Source organism: Melanotaenia boesemani, chromosome 4 (genome assembly GCF_017639745.1).
Source record: "Melanotaenia boesemani isolate fMelBoe1 chromosome 4, fMelBoe1.pri, whole genome shotgun sequence".
Lineage (NCBI taxonomy): Eukaryota > Metazoa > Chordata > Actinopteri > Atheriniformes > Melanotaeniidae > Melanotaenia > Melanotaenia boesemani.
The window spans coordinates 38770404-38790675 of NC_055685.1; the positions used below are offsets into that span (position 1 = coordinate 38770404).

General features: G+C 46.7%; 1 protein-coding gene across 1 annotated transcript in view; it reads left to right on the forward strand.

The window, feature by feature from the left end:
- The window catches only part of patl1 (PAT1 homolog 1, processing body mRNA decay factor), a 29964-nt gene extending 10102 nt beyond the window's left edge, over positions 1 to 19862 (forward strand). The window contains exons 3-20 of the mRNA XM_041983311.1: positions 5059 to 5286; positions 6027 to 6269; positions 6689 to 6765; positions 7773 to 7853; positions 7939 to 8139; positions 9411 to 9512; positions 9633 to 9719; positions 11305 to 11525; positions 11641 to 11785; positions 13481 to 13601; positions 13676 to 13773; positions 16039 to 16098; positions 16175 to 16320; positions 16406 to 16565; positions 16643 to 16768; positions 17952 to 18043; positions 18132 to 18281; positions 19556 to 19862. Of these exons, the coding sequence (XP_041839245.1) occupies positions 5059 to 5286; positions 6027 to 6269; positions 6689 to 6765; positions 7773 to 7853; positions 7939 to 8139; positions 9411 to 9512; positions 9633 to 9719; positions 11305 to 11525; positions 11641 to 11785; positions 13481 to 13601; positions 13676 to 13773; positions 16039 to 16098; positions 16175 to 16320; positions 16406 to 16565; positions 16643 to 16768; positions 17952 to 18043; positions 18132 to 18281; positions 19556 to 19577 (2360 nt within the window). The 3' untranslated portion in view covers positions 19578 to 19862. The remainder of the gene's footprint in view (positions 1 to 5058; positions 5287 to 6026; positions 6270 to 6688; positions 6766 to 7772; positions 7854 to 7938; positions 8140 to 9410; positions 9513 to 9632; positions 9720 to 11304; positions 11526 to 11640; positions 11786 to 13480; positions 13602 to 13675; positions 13774 to 16038; positions 16099 to 16174; positions 16321 to 16405; positions 16566 to 16642; positions 16769 to 17951; positions 18044 to 18131; positions 18282 to 19555) is intronic.
- Positions 19863 to 20272: the final 410 nt, after the last annotated feature.

The window sequence follows — 20272 nt, forward strand, 5'->3', positions numbered from 1 at the left end:
GACCAGGCTTGGAGCAGGGCAGCAGGTAAATTTGGATCATCCCAACTTTGTTGTTTGTCCCACAGTTGTCGAACAATGAGCTTAGCCCTAGTAGTGAAAGGCAACAGGAAACCCAAAGGGTCATACTGGGAAGCGAGGACCCTATAAATGTTTCTTAGGGTTGGGGCCTCATAGGATACAGGTCTCTGTTTGTAACTAAGGGAATCTTCCCCCCAGTTCCAACCTAGGCCCAGTGTCGGTTCCTGAGGGTTGACCTGGTCCTGTGCTAACCAAAGGTCAAGGCTCTGAGATCTGGCCTCTTGAGGCAGGTGGTCCAGGACACTGGGTTCATTGCAGGCCCACTGCCGTAACTCAAACCCTGCAGCGGACAGGAGGTCTCGGAGACGATCCACCAGCTGCTTAGCCTCCCTAGACGTGGGTACACTCTGGAGACAGTTGTCCACATAAAAACAATGTCCAACAGAGAACCTCAAGATGTCATCAGGCTGGCAGTGCTCAGTAACATGGCGCTGAAGCGCATAGGTGGCACAGCAGGGACTGCAAGTGGTGCCGAAAGGCAGAACCTGCCATTCAAACACCCTTGGGGGTTCATCCACCCTCAGGTCGCGCCACAGGAATCTGAGTAAGGGCCGATCTTCAGGCAGGAGGCGGACCTGATGAAACATCCCTTTGATGTCTCCACTGACTGCAATGGCGTGCTCTCGGAATCTCAGTAGGACCCCGACTAGGGAGGCTCCCAGGGTAGGACCAGGCAATAGGTATTGGTTCAATGTCTGTCCCTGATATTGGTGAGAGCAGTTAAAGACCAGCCTGTTCTTCCCATTGTGGGAGACTAGGTGATGGGGAATATACCAACATTCTTTTGCTGGTTCTTCTGGGGTGACCTCTTTCACCACTCCTGCTCCAATGAGCTTTTGCATTTCGGCTCGGTAGATGTCGGCCCGTTCAGGGTCCTTGAGCAGCCGCCGCTCCGTGCTTCGAAGTAAACCCATCACTGACTCCTTTGGCGCGTGTAGTAGGGGCATGGCGGCATGACGTAGCAGGGGGGTGGCAAACCGTTTCACGTTGTCAACCTCAACGTGCACCGTCTTGGCCTCCAGCAGTGAAACTGCCTGTTGATCCTGTTTTGATCGAGTCACTTCTCTCTCTGGTCGGTGAGGTACAGAGTCGATCTGCCAGAGCCTCTCAACATGACGGTACAGCTCATCTATCTGTGGTGGGAAGGAGGTGAACAGGCACTGCACTGGGTGAGCTGGCCGCCCCATAACACGGATGGGGCCTTGGAGGGTCCATCCCAGCCGGGTGTGAACAGCAGCAGGTCCTCCCGGTGGACCAAGCCTGACGGGCTCCACAGGTGTGATGAGATGTGCCTGATCTGAGCCGAGAAGGAGCCATGGTCTAGCCTCCTTTAGGGCAGGTATGGGAAGACCACGGAGGTTGGTGTACTTTCTCTGTAGGTACTCTATGGGGTAAGAGTGCTGAGCTAGGCTAAGGCGACTAGCAGTGAAGGCACCATCTATCTTGTACTTAACCTGAGGATCAGCAGCAGGAGAAACATGGAAGGATACTTTGTGTCCATGGAGCACCTGAATATCCTGTCGGACTGTTCTCAGGGGAAGGTCCTCCGGGTCGCCCTGTAGTCCCAGCAACTTGGCTGCCACTGGTAGCAACATAGATCTCTCTGACCCGTCATCCAGGAGAGCAAAGGTGCTCAGGCTACGTCCCCTATAGTGGATTAGCACTGGGACGACTTTCAGCAGGACGCGATTACCGGTGGCAGGTCGGTCTAGGTAAAGAGCATCAGTGGCCGAGTTGGTTAGGCAGCTTTCTTCCTTTACAGCCACCTCTTTGTTGGGTTTCTCTGGCCGCTGATTTATCTCATGAAGAGCCAAAAGGTGCTTCCGTTGACAGATACTGCAGGGCTTCTTTAGAGTGCACTGGGCTGCTTGATGGTTACGTGCACAGCGCCAGCATCGTTGGTTTACCTGAATCCACTCTTTGAGCTGCTCCTTGGAAAGCTTGATGACGTCCTCGCATTGACCGAAGTAATGTTCAGTGCTCTGGCAGAAAGCACAATAGGCTTTCCCCACAGGTTTCCTTTTCCCAGAACTTAGGTTTGGTGTGATGGTGTTTGTGGGCGGTTCCCTAAGTCCGTGCAGGACAGTCACGTGTTTTGCCGGTCGACCATCCGTCCTAATAGGCTGTATATTCTTACTGTTCTTGCCACTGACATGGCTGTCAAAGCTCAGGCACCATGACTCATGGTTGAGCCACTCTGACAAATCGTGCAGTGTATGTGAGGTCCCCGGCTGCTTAAACCGGTGTCGACGGAAATCAGCTCTCTGTTCTGCAGGAAGCTTGCTCAGGAGACGAGCTACGTGCGAGCCACAGTTAAGTTCGATCTGTCCCTCGGGGCCCAAGGTCTGCAGCAAACCAACCAAGGACTGAATCTGGAGGGAAAACCTCTGGAATGCTGCAGAGTCACCACGCCTTATTTCAGGGGCCTCTAACACACTGGCTATCTTTCTCAGAGCTAGTTGATGAGGCTGGCCGAATTTGTCGTACAGGGCTCTCATGGTGTCTGTGTAGGGAGTGAGGGAATTCAGATAAGCATCAGCTATTAAACGGGCTTCCTCCAACTTCAAATGATCCACAAGGATCTGATACTTAAAGAGTTCTGTAGAATCAACGGGGAGCAAATTCTCCAGGGCGATGCGAAGTCTGGCAAACTCACTTGGGTCTGGATGGCTTAGCTTAGGTATAGTAGGTTTGGGGCCTCTATACACTTGTTCTGACACAGAGGCTTGGGCAGGAAGGTTTGGAGGGGGCAAGCTGGATGCAACCCTGTTGGATCTTGGTAGAGGCCGTGAGTCTGAATGGGCAGGCTGAGCATGAGAGAGTGGTGGATAGGGCCGAGCTGGGAGATGAGGCGGGGTCTGGTGGTAAGGGGCAGAGTACGAGAGCTGATGAGATTGCAAAGCAGACCTGGAAGGTTCGCAGGATACCTTGACTTCGTTCTGGGGCTTCTGATGGGGTGGAGCACTCGGGTCTTGTCCCACCAAGCTGAGACTGCTTACACCTCTAAGCAGGTCTTCCTCTGGTTCAGGCCATGGCGGAGGGTCAGGCCAGGCCTCCTCATCTTCCTCATTTGTCTGGCCTGGAGTTTGATAGTGTTGAGCGGACGCAGCAGTGGCTCCAAGAGGCTTATAGCTGCTGGAACTGGAAGCTGAACAGGAATGGAGATCCATGTCCTCTCTCAAAGAGCAAGCAACAGCAATGAGCTCTTTCATCTCGTTCCGGGCCTCACTGAGTTCCTTTAGGGTGGACTGAAAGGCTTGTTGGGATTGTAGCAGCCTAGCATTCTCTTCCTGAAGGGCTCTGATGTTAGGATAAGGAGGAGGGTTTTGGTGATAGTCCCACTGGAAGGGGGCATGGGATCTAGGGGGGATGTCTGTGGCTGGATAGCCCCTTGGGAGGCAACCTGGGGCTAGCTGAGGTGTCTCATGATGAGCAGCATTCCCATGGAAGCCACCAAATGGAGGCTGAGAGGGATGGAAGGGAAACGTGTATGCTGGACCCTCCTGGGGAAGTAATGCGTTCTGCGGTGGAGATGGAGGTAAGGATCTCCATACTAATGGATCACTAACATAGTCCACTTCAAAATCCTGTAGTCGGGTGGGACGACGTCTTTGACGCTTTGGTCTTGCATCAGGGTAAGCCTCTTCATCAGACTGCATCATGAATGCTGCTATCCGGCTCGAAGGACCAATGTTTAGGAGGGGAGGACTAGGCGCTAAGTCAGATGTATGAATAGCAGGCACCCAGATGCTATGTCGGTCAGGACATATGGACGAAAGACAAAGAGGGCAGGGATGGTCTTTCACAGGCTTCAGTGGCCAGGCACTTTATTATGCCAACTCAGTGTTGTAACAGTTTTCTGTGAACAATTATAAACAAATATTGCTCCATTAGTGTTTGGAATGGACTCACATGAACATATATACTAATTTGGCATACAGCACATCAATAATAATCACCCAGCAGTCAACATCTAGCCATTTGGCAGTAAAACAAATTACACAGTGCAACACCCTCTACTGGTTAACTCTGGTTGTCTCTCCCAGCATAACGCTCTCCCGCAGCGCACTCACCTCCCCCCTCCCCTTGCGGAGCAATTAACGGCATCTCTGTCACACCCCGTTCACGTGAACACAAACAGAAATAATTTACTCAGGAAATAAACCTATAGTGGTGGTATAAACAACTGTAACACATGTATAAACAAGAAGTACTCACTCTCGTCACTCACTGAACACTCGGAGAGGCAAACAAAGGCACACTTGAACGAAAAAAAGACCCAACGTTTAATTAACTATAAGGAGGGTCGTCAGCAGGAATGTGAGCACTGTCTGTCAGCGGCGCTGCATGTTCTTGCTGCACGCTCTTGCTGCACGCTCTAATCAAGTAGTAAGCTGCTGAACATTACGTCACTTCCTACCCGCGGCAGGAAGGAAACGGGACAACGTCCTTCAACAATAACAGCCTTTTATACAGCTGTAAACGCATCACTAGAACTAAGTTTCATTGTACACCAAGATCCATCCGTCTATCCATCCATACATACATCCATCCATCCATCCATCATCCTTCCATCCATCCATCCATCCATCCATCCACCCACCCACCCACACACACACACATATATTAGTCTTGACATCTTTTGTGTGTTTCTGTCGGTTAATAGTATTTTTCCTAAATTTGATGAATTTATTTGATGAATAAAGTACTTCTATCTAAAGTACTTCTATCTAAAGTACTTCTATCTATCTTTTTCATATTTTGATGAGTTGGTGGTCCAGAGGCCTGGATGGAGTTTTTATGTTGGCCCTGTAGGTTCTGTCTGGTGTTGTTAACCTGATGTAAAGGCTACCTGACTGCTGTGTTTGTAGAGCCAACCGGTGTGTCTGCGTTACAAACCAGAATAATCTGTGGTTGTGACGGCAGCGTAGATGACTTGATGTTTCTAACTCCCCCCTCTGGACTCTTCTGTTCTTCCAGATGACGACTGGCAGGAGGAGCACAAACGCCTCGCTGAGCTTGATGAGCGCGATGGTTTAGGAGCAGAGCTGGGGTTGGGAGGAGGGGGGATGGGAGGAGAACTGGATTTAGGAGGAGCTGAGCACTCGTCCTCCAAGCGTCTCCCTTCCTCTGCAGGCAGTCTCTCCCTCCAATCTTCCCTCCCTTCGCTCAACTTCTCCTCGTCTTCCTCTGGACTGCCTTCGCGAGGTCAGTAACATCACCAGAGACTCCTGTTTGTTTCTGCCTGAGATCTCAATATTCAGCCGTCTGCTGTAAGTGATTAACCCTTAAACTCCCAGCTTTCAATCCCAGTCAGCATCAGCCATGATGTTTCCAGCCTCAGCTGTCAGATTGGGAGGTAAAATGATGTAAAATGAATGTATGAATAGATTTAGCAGCATAAAGGTCGAGCAGAAGAAGAAAGCAGAATTTATTACTAACAGAACTTTGTAGAAATAACACACAGATCAACAGTGACCAAACCTTTTCTCATCTCATCGTTCTCTCAAGTCTTGGCTTTCAGGAGAAAAAATATTGTTATTGAAACAAACACACAACAGAAACTATTTCCATGTTTCCACTTTTTCCTCATTTCCAGTTATTCCTGCTACTATTTACCTGCTATCCTCACTAAACCAACTCCAGCTCAGCTGCTTTGTGGCGCCACCGTGCATCAGAAACGTCTTCTTGGCTTTATTCCAGCCATAGAGGAGCATTATTTTTCTTCTTTTCACACACACATAGAACTTTCTGCTCACTGGTTGATCTTTGGCTGCTCCTGATTGGACGTTACCGTCAATCTAAGCTCTCTGATTGGTGGAAAGTCTGGCAGGAAGTTTAAGGGTTTTAAGGGTTAAACTACAACTTTTAAATCAGAATCAGGTAAGCTGATCGACAGATTCACTTCTTTAAAAAAATGTTTTAAACTCAGTAAACCATCATTTCAGATGTGGACGACCGAGCAGGTGAGGGTGACCTGGCTGAGTCTCTGGCCCGTCTCATCCTGGAGGCTGACCCAGCCATCGCCGGGGTCGGAGCTGCTGAGAGGCCCGGTCCATCCTCCGGCCCTGCAGGGTCCAGCTTGTCTGCCCTGCATGGGTTGGACCAACCCAGAATCCTGCCACAGCCCACCTCCATCCCACATCCCCGTCACCCCCAGAGCCAGCTGCCTGCTGGGCCCCCCGCCTCAGGTGAGCATCAGATCATTGGCTGACTCTATGCCAATATCCCCAAACTGGTTTGGGATTATTAGAACCAGGACTACTGGGAACAGAGTTTTCCTTCTGCTGTAAGTAAGCTATGATTTCTAAATCCCCCAAAAAACTGAAATCAAATTTCTTATTTTTACGCAAGTTTCTGCATTTTTAACCCATGAAATTATCTTTGGGTGTTCTGGAACTGATTTATAGTGTAATAACGAGACAAAATATTATTCATCATTACTGGCGTCAGACTGAATTATGTAGAACTGATGGTGACGGTTGCAGCATCCTAAGCATGCTTGCTCGGTGGGTGCTGACACACCTAAACATGGCATCCAGTTCATGGCTGGATGGTTTCTGTGGAGCAGTTTTTACTGAAAGCTGACACACACACTGCTTCGTTTCAGGCCTTCCCTCCTCGTCCATGCTCAGCTACCAGCAGCAGCAGCACCTGCTGCGTAGAGGAGCGCCTCCCATGGGCCAGGTGAGACTTCACGTCATGTTTGTGTCAGATTATGTGGGGTGTAATGTTAGAAAAGCTTTCTCTTATTCTAAATGTTTCCTCACTAATAACACACATACGTTTTTGTACTATAAACATTTAAGAGTAAAATATTAATAAAAACATGAGTTGTTTATTTTTTATGTCTTCCTGATGAACTATGAATCCAAACACTCACTGTCAGACTGAACCTTGAATGATGTTCAGGGTTTTAATCGGTTTAGTGAAAAATGAGCAGGTGGAGCTGCGATTTGTAGGATTTTTATTATTGTTAAAAACACAAACTGCACGAACCTTCCGGTTGGTCTGCTCCAAAACCTTTTTCTACCATTTTACACAAAGTAGCAGCAGATTAACCTCCTCACACACACCCCTTGTACAACAATTAAAAACACTTTATTAGTCATTGGGGACAGTTTCTGGCACACAGAGTAGTCTTCAAATGTCACAGTGAAGTAAAAACCAGAAGAAACTGGTCCATGGCTGCAGGACATGCAAGGTATGGGATATGGTACAGTATCTGTGGTACACGTCTCAGCTAATCCATACAGCCCTCTGGCTGTGAAGATATACTCATTTATTTTGGACAGGAGGGAGAAAAGCTAGGCCTCATGATTCAGAGGTCCCGTTCTTTAGAAGTCTGTAGAAGCAGGTTCGTCATCACGGTTCTGTGGCCTGCAGCGAACTGTTCACCCCCATCATGGTAACCATGACTGAATCAGACTAGTTTACTACTTTTGGCTGCAAAAGGCTCCCAGTTGTCTCGAGTCTCATCTCTTTTTGTCTCTGGAGTTGTGGAGGTTTTAAACCTCCATCTGTTGCTCCATCTGTTGCTGCTTCTGCATCGTTCTTGGATGAAACGAGCCTGTACACCCAGGTGTTGGTTCTTTGTGTTCTCGACTGAATCCTGCTTCTGCTACAGACTCTGACACAGGACCAGATGTTTGTGGGTTTTTTACCGATGAAAACGTTTTCTTTTTGCCTCTTAGATGAACTCCCACAGCATCTGGGAGAACAGTATGGGGTTCGGGCCGGTCAGTCTTACACCTGGACTGGCCACACACATGGAGGTGAGGAAAACTCTGGTCCACCTGTGTGCTCACCATGCTGACTTTGGGAAACATCTGTGTAGTTTATCTCCTCCTTCCTGTTCAGGATAGTCCACTAATGTCGATAATCAAAGAGGTGGGTCTTCCTAAACGGCCTCCTCAGGGCAGGAACGATGAAGGACGGGATCTGTCGGAGAGGGTTCCACCTCCACGCTCTTCCTCTCCTGTGATTGGCTCCCCTCCGGTGAGGGCGGTGCCTATTGGGACTCCACCAAAGCAGCCGATGAGCCACACCCTGAATCACCAGGTAAACAGCTCTTCTTCTCTGCTGCCTTCACTGTTTGAATGAGCAGAACAACCTCTGGCAGTGTGAAGTGTTTTGTAGAAAGCAGGACCCTCGTTTATCAGTCGTTCACAGAAACGTCCTCATTTAACCAGAGATAGAGACATGTCCCTTTAGTAATCACTTGTCCCTCCTCGGACTGATGGACAGCAAGAAAAAATTCATTTTTACTGAGTTTGAAGCCAAAACGTGTTTATTCACTCATTCAGCTTCAGTTAATATTTATTTTTAAAATGATATTTAAAGCTCAGTTGCAGAAGTTGAAGTGCAGGAGATGAATATTATTTAACAATCCTCTGAAACAATACGCTGCGTAAGAAAGTTAAACCAGCAAAGAATAGAAATGTAGGAAACCCGTCTCCTGTCTTATGTCACTGACCAAAACCCCGACCTGCAGAAATGAGCCACCTTCATACGAGTAAAACGCTTAAATCCAGACGATCCCGTCTATAATCACATGAAACGATGAGAACACGGGAAGTAGGGATGCACCCATGACACCTAAATTTTAGTACTCACCAATAACCGATACGAGTTCTAATAAATCCCGTTACAGTTCACCGGTAAGACGACTGAGTACGAGTCTTCCTGCAGCATCCTCCAAACGGAGGCTGAGAAACTGTCCCAGTCTTCATAAGTTAGTGTTTTTGGTGGATTCTGTTCACCGCTGTGAGGTGAACGAGTTGTTTCACATCCGTATCGGTTTTGTAGTATCAGCACTTTTATGAATAAGACAACGAGTACACACCATGGTATCGAGCCAATACTGGTATTGGAATCGGTGGATTTCCTGAATTAAGAATAAATATATAGACTTTAGAGAAGTGACTTCTTAAAACAAGTCCTGTCCATGCTTCTTTTCGGCCTTATTTCTGTCTCACTTTGAGGAAAAGATGATAAAACAAGACGATTCGTCTCCGTTTGAGAATTGTTTTAAAAAGCTCTGCTTCAAGATCCAAGAACATTTCTAAGTACAAGATGGTCAATTTTACACTTTGTGTGTTCTCACTCACCGATTACGCACAAACCTGTGTGTAGAAGGGTTAATAAATGAGGGTCCGGAGGTCTTCGGTTGTCTCAGGGATGACCTGAAGTCCGGCCATCTTACTGAAAGGATGATGATGTAATGATGGGATCTTTTTGGTGTTTTAGCTGTGTTGTGGTGTGTTCAGCAGTCCAAACTGAAGCAGTAGTGACCACCTGTCCTCTGGGTGTGTGTACATCTTTGTGTGTAGATCCACCATCCCACAGCGGTTCATGTGAGAGCCCCGGTCCAGCACCGGTACCCCACTCCCTTCCCTGAGCGCCTGTCACCCAACACCCTCCTCAACATAGCTGTGAGTTTCTCTCCATCCTCCCTCTGTCCAGCAGACTTGCTGTTCCTGGACATTTCTGCTCCAGTTTGTACCCACATGACTCTGGTGCTGATCTCCTAACATTTTATGTCGTCTGTTCAGAACTCTCCGCTGTGTCGCGGTCCGTTCCCTCCCAGAGTTGGTCCAGTTCTGTCTCAGATCCAACGAGCCCAGCTGCTCAGCTCTCAGGTTGGTATATCATTTGATCCGTAAGGAGACGTCCCCACCTCTAAAACCTTTTCCAGGATCCTTTCTCCATCCGTTTCAACTGCATCACATTACAGAGCTTTTCAAAGTAAAATACAATAAAGTTTAAGTTGACAAAAGCTACTATTCTGAAGCCTAATTCCACTTAAAGGGTTGAGTGGATGCAGGGAAGCAGATGCCGTCCATCTGTAAAATATGTCCCACCTGAACAAACTGGAGCCATTTCAAGCAACATTTCTTTCTTTTATTGACAATTACAGGCCCATGATCAGCTATTGAAACGATTATTCTGAGACCAAATTCCACCTTAAAAGAATAAGAGGTGTGTGTGTGTGTGTGTGTGTGTGTGTGTGTGTGTGTGTGTAAGGTGCTACTCAGCCAGTAATGTGCACAGTATAACTCTTGATTGATATCAGACCACTTTAATGTAGATTCTGCATTTTATTAACGAGAACTGTCCTCTACTAAATAAAATAAGTCATGAACATCAGTGGAAATTAAACTTTGTAAATCAACACACACACCATGTCTTTACTGGACTTTACACACTTTCAATAAACAAGCATGAGACAAACATGAAACCTAAACAGTGAAGCAGCAACAAGCCTGGACATCGTTTCTGGTTACAGCACGTCTTCATCTGCAGTTAATAAATCCGTTAAAGCATTTCTCTGTTAATTTACACATACTGTCACATGACTTGTAGTTTAGTGCATTAAATTGCATTTATTTTGTATTTTTTATAACCTAATTTCATATTGTTTTGAACAAAAACGATGGAAATGTTGTAATTTAAAATTAAAATGTTATTAAAGTCCACCGTTGCTCTGTAACTGTTTTTTTTTTTTTTTACTAAATTAAATTATTGCTAAATGAATAATTTAAATTATTTAGCCTGACTGAGTTTAACATGTCCTTATATTATTATTCCCTTTACTTTGTAAAATTCACATTTAAACTGTAGCTCATCTTAAGCCCTGCCAAGCACAACGCCACAAGTTGTTTACCTGTAGTGTGTTTGCATCAGATCCCTGCACTGCCGCTCCCCAGAAAAACGTTCAGGCTCTGGATGTTTTTACTTTAAGCCCTGAATATAGCTCTACATACAGTGTGTGTGTGTGTGTGAGACTGTGTGACCGTTTTAAGAGAATACAGTTACTATTTAACCTTTCAATCAAACCTATCAATGAAAACTGAACGCAGAACCACAACAAACAATGAAAAATGGGACCTGGACTTTTATACCAGAGGAAAATGCAGCTTGTTGTTAACATTTTGATTCAGTGGGCGGCGTTTTTTCTTCACCACAGTCGTCTCGTTAGTTAATGACTCCTCACTCATATTTATACAGCTGACAAAAACTTTAAAAGAGCCAAAGTACCACTTTCCCTGAGTTGGCATTACTTTGTAAGTAAATCATATTTAGATCATGGATGTGAGTCTTTCCTGCTGCTTTACGGGGGAGGAAGTCTGGTCATTTAGCATGATTAGCGATCCCACCGTGAGGACAGAAATGGCCTCCAGAAGGAGTCCATCATCTCTGAACTTTCCCCCGGTTTGTCTGCAGGTGGCAGGTTTTCCTCGCGGCGGTCCCGCCCCACCTTTGTTACCAGGTGGAGGCTTTAGACCGTTCTTCGGAGGCCCGCCTCCTCCATCACACGGCCACAGGATGGGCCCGCCACCGCCTCACGGACCCCCCAACCACGCCCCCCTCATCCGACACAACACCACGCATCTCCACCCGCAGCACCGGCGCATGCTCACCCAGCGCATGCAAAGCCGAGGAGGGTACGGACGTGTGTGTGTGTGTGCTAGTGTGTGTGTGAACGCTGGTCCTGCATCAGTGACCGGTGATCTCCATGGAAACGGCCATAGTTTACACCACCTTGTTGTGTCTTTACAGGGACCGTGGCAGGACTGGAGGGGACCGGCGCAGCAGAGACCCCTACAGTAACCTGATGACCCAGAAGGAGAAGGAGTGGGTCACCAAGATCCAGATGATGCAGCTGCAGAGCACCGACCCGTATCTGGACGACTACTACTACCAGGTTCGCGCTTCGTGTCTGTCGTGTTTTACACGGTTTTACTGGCTGCTTTTGTTGTTCTGAAGCGTTCAGACTGGACTCAGCTGTGTTGGAAAGGTAACGTGACAACACGCATTACCTGAAAACCAGAAATGATGCTGGATTCAGGCTCTTGCTGTATTTCCACATTAAAACTGTACTTGTTCCTCTTCAGGGTTAAAACTTTAGTTTTCTCCTCCAAACAAAGAAACCACACAAACATGTCCAAAGTTTAAAATGTCCGCTGGGCCCAGAATAAACAAACCTTTTTTTAATGAACCTAAACCAGGTGCTGATATTCACCACGGATCCGTCATTGGTTGTTTTTTACTGTTTCATGTCTTAATATCACCAGTATGGTTTAAAACTGTTGCAAACAGCCGTCATCGTTTTTTAACGGCCTCCGTAATGTTGCATCGGACCCTGACGTAAAGCTCTGAGGAGTTGGATCAATAAATGTTCGTTCTGCTCTGGATCTGGTTCTTCAGACTGTGGGATGCGAAGACCTGGTTATTCAAATCTCATTTGAATGCATGTGATCTAATTTTATAAGACCTGCTTATGTTCAAACTGGATTTTTGTGGATTTTGTCCCAGTGTCCCAGCATGTGAATAAGAATCTGTCACGCAAACAGCTGCTTTCCTTTGTGTCTGTCCGCTCAGGGCCAATGAAGCAACATCTTATTTAATGGTCACCAGTGGACTCAGACAGTCAGACAGTTTCATCCGTCTTCTGCCGGTTACGCGTAATTTGGTCTGTTTTCAGGGAGCTAAGCTATCGAATGACACAGAAGACAAAGTTATACCACAAGAAATTGCAGAGAAGAATAGCTGACATGCAACCAGCCAAAGAAACAAACCAGAGAAGAAGAGGAGGATCAAGAAAGGGAAAAAAAAGCAGAAGAAGAATGAAGACGAGGACAGTAACTGTACTAAATATGCGAGCTTTAGAATAAAGACTGTATGCGAGTGTTTAGGGCGTGTTGGGTGGTTGGAAACAACTTTAAAGCGACTTGTTACCGCTGCTGAATGGTGTCTGAAACTTCGGCTCGCGGGAGTGAACTCTGAACTCAGCACTGCCCCCTAGTGGAGGAACTGACTTAACAACCATGGCAACACGCAACATGCATGGAAGTATGAGGACGGCGACGCATGACAGCGTCTGAAACGATATTTACACACGTAAGGAGCAGAAATGGACCTTTAGTCTGACGTGTGTGTTGGTCAGACTTTGAATATTGCAGCATGATCCAGGCACACATGTAGTCTGCCTGCTCGCTGGAGGCTCAGCCTGCACGGGCTGACTGCGTTGGTCCGGCTCCCTGTGGACCATCGGTAGCAAAAACCCCAAACTGAGCCAATAAACTGGTTATTTACTGAAATCATTTTAAAGTGATCTAACAAAACGACTTGAAACTCTTTGTTGGTGCTCAGCTGCTGTTCGCTGGATATTTTCTCTTCCTCAGATCGTTCCCTGGAAACCCTGGAGATGGTTGTGGGTCAAAATCCCAGTAAATACTCAGACCAACAACCATGCCACATTAAAGTCTCTTAAATCCCCTTTCTCCGTCATTCTGATCCTCAGTTTGACCTTCAGGAAGTCGTCTTCACCACGTCTCCATGACTACATGCTGCCGTGTGATTGGCTGCTTGGTTTATGTATTATGTTTTTCTCTTGTAGAACTATTATGAGAAGATGGAGAAGCGTCAGGAGAGAGAACGAGACAGCAGCAGTAAGAAGGAGCACACCACCAAGCTCATCACCCCACAGGTCGCCAAGGTTGAACACACCTACAGACCAGGTGAGAACCAGCCGAACAGCAGCTCACCACCTGTCACTCCAGATCTCTGAATGTGTTCAAATGTTTGTCCACAGTTCAGTTTGCGGGCTCTCTGGGGAAGCTAACGGTCTCCAGCGTCAACAACCCCCGCAAGATGATCGATGCCGTGGTGACGACTCGCTCAGACGATGAGGTCTGTTCATATTTCACTTACACACTTGCTGTTTTCACTACGGTCTGGAAAAGCCCAAACCAGGGTCCATGGAGGTAATGTTCGCTTCACAGCCTGTTGTGTAAATATAGTAGGGGTGGGACTTCATTTAAAAGGTTTATCTAATTAACTGGAGGCTTTGTAAGGAATTAATCTCAATCGTATTTTAATCACGTGATATTTGCACCAAAAAGCAACATGTTTTAATTGAGATTGATTTTAGTGGAAAACTGAATAAATAACAGACACAGACATTAATATCATAAACTCATATTCCTGTCCTAAACTGAACAGACCTGATGTAAAGTGTCATTAAACTACAGCGACTGTCACTGAGGACCATGACGTGGACTACAGAGGACTGACACAGAACTTTGTGGACTGGTCTCAGCAAAACCACCTCCTAATCAATGCAGGGAAAACCAAGGAGATGGTGGTGGACTTTCAGACGCCGGTCTGCTGTCCCCTCACCGGTGAACATCCAGGGAACGATATTAAGAGAGAACTCTTCTAAGTACCAAACAATAAGCTGGACTGGACTCAACACAGACCACTGTACAGGAAGGGTCAGAGCTGGTCTATCTTCTGAGGAGACTACAGTCTTTTGGAGTGAAGGGGGTCTCCTGAGGACCTTCTCTGACTCTGTGGTGGATCAGCCATCCTGTACGCTGAGGTCTGCTGGAGCAGCAGGCATCACAGAGAGGAAGAAGTTGGACTAAGTCCTCAGTAGGTCCAGCTCTGTCCTGGGCTGGTCTCTGGACTCAGTGCAGGAGGTAGGTGACTAAAGGATCTTGGTAAACCTGACCTGACCCCCTGCAGGACCCCTGTCAGGTCTGGAGAGCAGCTTCAGGGACAGACTGATCCATGTTTGCTGTGTGAAGGAGATACCGCAGGTCTTTCCTCCTGCTGCCGTCTCACTTTACAATGAACACGTGGAACTGTCTTTACATGTTTACATGTTTATGTACATGTTTACATACATGTTCATGTACATGTTTACATACATGTTCATGTACATGTTTACGTACATGTTTATGTACATGTTTACATACGTGTTCATGTACATGTTTACGTACATGTTTATGTACATGTTTACGTACGTGTTCATGTACATTTTTACGTACGTGTTTATGTACATGTTTACGTACGTGTTTATGTACATGTTTACGTACGTGTTCATGTACATGTTTACGTACGTGTTCATGTACATGTTTACGTACGTGTTCATGTGTTTATGTACATGTTTACGTACGTGTTTATGTACATGTTTACGTACATGTTCATGTACATGTTTACGTACATGTTCATATACATGTTTACATACATGTTCATGTACATGTTTACATACATGTTTACATGTTTACATACATGTTCATGTACATGTTTATATCCTCTACATACTCACCCTGCAGACCAGATACTGGACTGGACATATTATTTGTAGGGATGCACCGACCAGATATAGTTATCGGACCCATATTGAAGAAAATTCTAGATCGGGCACCATGACGATGGGCCCGATCCGTAGGTGCAGATCTATTTTGTGTAATTCTATGCTGTGAGTGACGTCATCCGCTAACGACGCGCCACACGGAAGAGAGGAGCCAGCGAAGGGATCAGCCATCAGGAACTCTTTCACCACCTCAGCCGACGTCTGCGTGTAAAACCTGCGCAGATGAAGATGAAGATGAAGCTCGGGACCATGTGATGTGTTTTACCAAGATAGTTTTATCCAGCAGCTTTTCTAAAGGATGTCTAATTCCAGGGTTTGAGTCTGCACCGTGTTAATGTGGCCTGTTGTCACATTGCGTTTATCTACCAATGATGGGAGACCGCCGCAGCCAATCAGAGGCTGAGCTGGACCTTGGAAAACATGGTTGAGACCCAGCTGCAGTTTAATCCACGTAGACCACAGACTGGTACGCAGAGCAGAGACGATGATGCATAGCTGTACACGTTCAGCCAGCCTACGCTACGTCAGTTTTATCTGGGGGTAGATCAGTGAAGCCTGGTTATTATCTGTTATTTACGCCTCGTATCTTCCCACACACACTCTCTGCCTGTCAGCTGGCGGGCGTGTCAAGATTTTACCACAACCGGATGGATCCATGGCATAATATGCAAAAAGAAAGTATAGGTGACATCAGCGCTGAAGCTTCCACCTCTGATGAACCTCCAAGATGGTTTACGTTGAGTTTAGAGTTGTTGTCTCAAGAGTTTAAAAGCTGGTGTTGTGTTTCCCTGCAGGAGAAGAGAGAGAAGCAGGTTTGGAACAAGAGGCGACAGATCCTGTACACAGTGGAGAAGGTAGTACGAGCTGAATCCAGCTGCAGGACACACCTGAGCACACCTCAGTAACGCGTCCCTCCTCTTCCTCCTGCAGATGTACAGCTTGCTCCTGGAGGTTCAGGACTTCGAGAAGCGTTTTGTCCAGACCCCGGAGGAGGACCGGGAGGCTCTGCTGGAGCAGCATAAAACCAACACGGAGCAGCTGTGCGGCTCTCTGCGGGAGAAGGAGTGGGACGACCGGTGAGACGGTGGCGGGAAAGAGACGACCTGCAGCTCCGTCTTCCTGCTGGACGCCAGCATAAAGCCTTTCTTTTCTCTCCTTCAGAGTAAGCGATGAGCAGTGTGTGATGATCATGTCGGTGAGGAAGGGCAAGCGGCTCATCGCCAGGCTCCTCCCATTCCTGCCCTCAACCCAGGCTGGTGCTGTCGTCATGGCGATCGCCCGCAACCTTCCTGCCTTAGCCAAGAAGGACAAGCAGGACCAGGTGAGATGAAGAAGCCTTCAGCCAAATGAAACGCATCCAAGCTGCGTGTTGACCTCTGACGTCTGCCACCTGTCCAGGTGCTGTGCTGGTTAGTGGAGCCGGTCTCTGCAGTCGTCCAGTCGTTGTCCAGCTCCGCCCTCACGGATCTGCTCCAGGAGCTGCAAGGAAGCGAGGGCCAGCTGGTCAAAGTGCTGCAGAACAAGGTAAGTACTGATCAGCGGGATGATTGCTCGTGTGTGCTGATCAGGACTCGAACGTCAGGTCATCTCTTTGCAAGCAGCAGAATAAAAAAAAAAAGCCAAATATGTCCCAGTTTCCCAGCAAGCTGTTAAATCCACTGCTTTCCATATCAGATGGTGATTAATCAGTGGACGATTCTTTAAGCTGGAACCTTCCTGAGCTGAGTACATGTGTGTCGGTGCAGATTCTCAGGCATCCAGCTTTGGGATCTCCAGCAGAGCCCTGAGCTCCAGCAAGGGAGCACCAAGTTAATGCTTCAGATATGTGGATGAATCTCTGTGGAGAAGCCACATCAGCTTCACTCAGGAGGACGCTAAAGACAACATGTTGCCTCTGTTAGACACTGTGATGCAGATTGTTCACTGGAAACCTCCATTTACTAACACAGTATCTGTGTTCCGGTCTGTACTTTTACCCCCCACCGGAACACAGAGGGAGCAAACTGAAGAAAAACAAACCAAATCAGCTGAGAAATCTGGAAGAACAAGCACAGGAATGTCATCAGTCCATAGATGGCAGGAGTGTCTGAACAAACACAACATCCTGGTACGTTTCAGACCCTCAGACAGAGGCTGCTTCACCCAAAGGCAAACATGACAACCCAAGAAAACCAGCTCTGCAGGTCCAGATTCAGAGGTCCCTCTGAATCTGGACAGGTAGACCTCTGGACATCTGGAAGGGTGTGAAGGAAGTTAAACCATCTCTGACTTTCGTACCAGCAGAAACTCAGCCCTGCCTGGTTAGACCTGACGAGCTGAAACTTCTTCACCAAGAAGCAGAACTCCAGCAAACGGTTTTGTGTTTGGAAAGATGCTGTTCAATGTCGGATGGACAGAATCTGAACAGACGTACAGAGCTCACAAGTCTGATACCTGAGCTCCGCAGAAGTCCTGATGTACTCGGTCCTGGCGTGTTTCCCTCTCCCAGACTCCCGTGGACCACCTCCCTCCCTCCATCTGACCTGTCTCTGTTCGTTGATTGGTCAGAATCACAGGGATTCATGTTATTTATTCAACTTCCTGTTTCCTGAACCTCTGCAGCAGAGCTGGAGAGTCAGTTTGACTCGTTTCAGGTTGAAAACGTCTTTAATCTAACGTGTGTGTGTGTGTGTGCTCGTGTGTGTGTGTGTGTGTGTGTATGTTGCAGTTTGGCGTGACACTGCTGTACCTGATCCTGAGTGAAGGAGAGAGGATGCAGAGCTCCGACCCAAACTGTCAACTCATGGATGACAATCGATGGTGAGCTGTCTCTGACGCTAGTCTTCACCGTGGTTTTCTACTTCCTGTTACCTCTCTTCAACCCCGCCCCCCATCTGTCTCCACCCAGGACTGAGTTGGTGTTTTCGGTGACGAGGGAGCTGCTCAGCGTCCCCTCTTCGTCACTGTCTCCTCCCCTCTTCACCCCTCCAAACCTCCTCTCCCTCTTCTCTCGCTACGTAGACCGACAGAGGCTGGAGCTGTTACAGGACAAGCTACAGTGAGTCAGTCTACATTTATTTCTATAGACACATAGTGTAATCCAGTTATAGTCCGGTCATAGTCCAGTTATAATCCAGTTATAGTCCAGTTATAGACCGGTTATAATACAGTTATAATACAGTTATAGTCCGGTTATAATCTGGTTATAGTCCAGTTATAGTCCGGTTATAATCCAGTTATAGTCCGGTCATAGTCCATTTATAGACCGGTTATAATCCAGTTATAGTCCGGTTATAATCCAGTTATAGTCCGGTTATAGTCCGGTCATAGTCCATTTATAGACCGGTTATAATCCAGTTATAGACCGGTTATAGTCTGGTTATAGTCCAGTTATAGACCGGTTATAGTCCAGTTATAATCCAGTTATAGTCCGGTTATAGACCGGTTATAATCCAGTTATAGTCCGGTTATAATCCAGTTATAGTCCGGTTATAGTCCAGTTATAGTCCGGTCATAGTCCATTTATAGACCGGTTATAATCCAGTTATAGTCCGGTTATAATCCAGTTATAGTCCAGTTATAGTCCGGTTATAATCCAGTTATAGTCCGGTTATAATCCAGTTATAGTCCGGTTATAATCCAGTTATAGTCTGGTTATAGTCCAGTTATAGTCCGGTTATAATCCAGTTATAGTCCGTTTATAATCCAGTTATAATCCGGTTAAAGTCCAGTTATAGTCCGGTCATAGTCCAGTTATAGTCCGGTCATAGTCCATTTATAGACCGGTTATAGTCCATTTATAGACCGGTTATAATCCAGTTATAGTCCGGTTATAATCCAGTTATAGTCTGGTTATAGTCCAGTTATAATCCAGTTATAGTCCAGTTATAGACCGGTTATAATACAGTTATAATCCAGTTATAGTCCGGTTATAATCTGGTTATAGTCCAGTTATAGTCCGGTTATAGACCGGTTATAATCCAGTTATAATACAGTTATAGTCCGGTTATAATCTGGTTATAGTCCAGTTATAGTCCGGTTATAATCTGGTTATAGTCCAGTTATAGTCCGGTTATAATCCAGTTATAGTCCGATTATAGACCGGTTATAATCCAGTTATAGTCCGGTCATAGTCCATTTATAGACCGGTTATAATCCAGTTATAGTCCAGTTATAGTCCGGTTATAATCCAGTTAAAGTCTGGTTATAGTTTGGTTAGGAACGAAAACCTCCATCAGAATCAAGACCAGGAAGGAAATGGCCAGAGCTGCATCCTGACTTAAGGTTGAAGGTGTTGCTGTCGTGTTGAGATGAATCTGTTTTCTCTTCCAGGATCTCTGCTCTGTCCAGGTAGAAGCCCCGCCCCCCCATGCAGAACTTCAGTGTGTCAACAGAGTCGACGGTGGATCGTTTTAATGCATCAAAACCTCCAGTCATTTCTCTTTGTCCTCGTCTGGGTGTGTGTGTGTGTGTGTGTGTGTGTGTGTGAGTGTGTGGGTGTGTGTGTGTGTGTGTGTGTGTGTGTGTGTGAGTGAGTGTGTGAGAGGTGTCTGAATGACAATAAAAATGGAATCTGCATTTTTAAATATCTTGTTTACGATTATGCCTGTGATGAAAATTAAAAGTATTTCTAATATAATGTGGCTGTTTCTGCTCGTGTCTCGTCGGACTTTCTGATCGTTATCGATCAATAAATATAAAAGAAAGTTTTCTTATTGATTCCTGATAACTTCAGGTCTCAGCTGGTTTAACATGTTTCGTGTCAGACGTTTCCTGTTGAACCTTTTCTGATTTTACATGGAAAAAAAACTTCAAATATTCAGGAAAATCCAGAGATTTCCTCCTGGTGGGTTAGGACCAGGTTCCAGGGAGAACAGGGTTCCTTCTGTTCAAATGTGACTTCAGACTTCACTCAGAGAAGAAGCTGCATGTTAACCTGGACCAGAGTCGACTTCTCTGGACTCTGAGGCGTCTGGGATGGAGGGGGACCGACACGTCGAGGAGGATTAACCCGTTTAGTCCCACCAGCAACACACCTCCAGCCTCCCG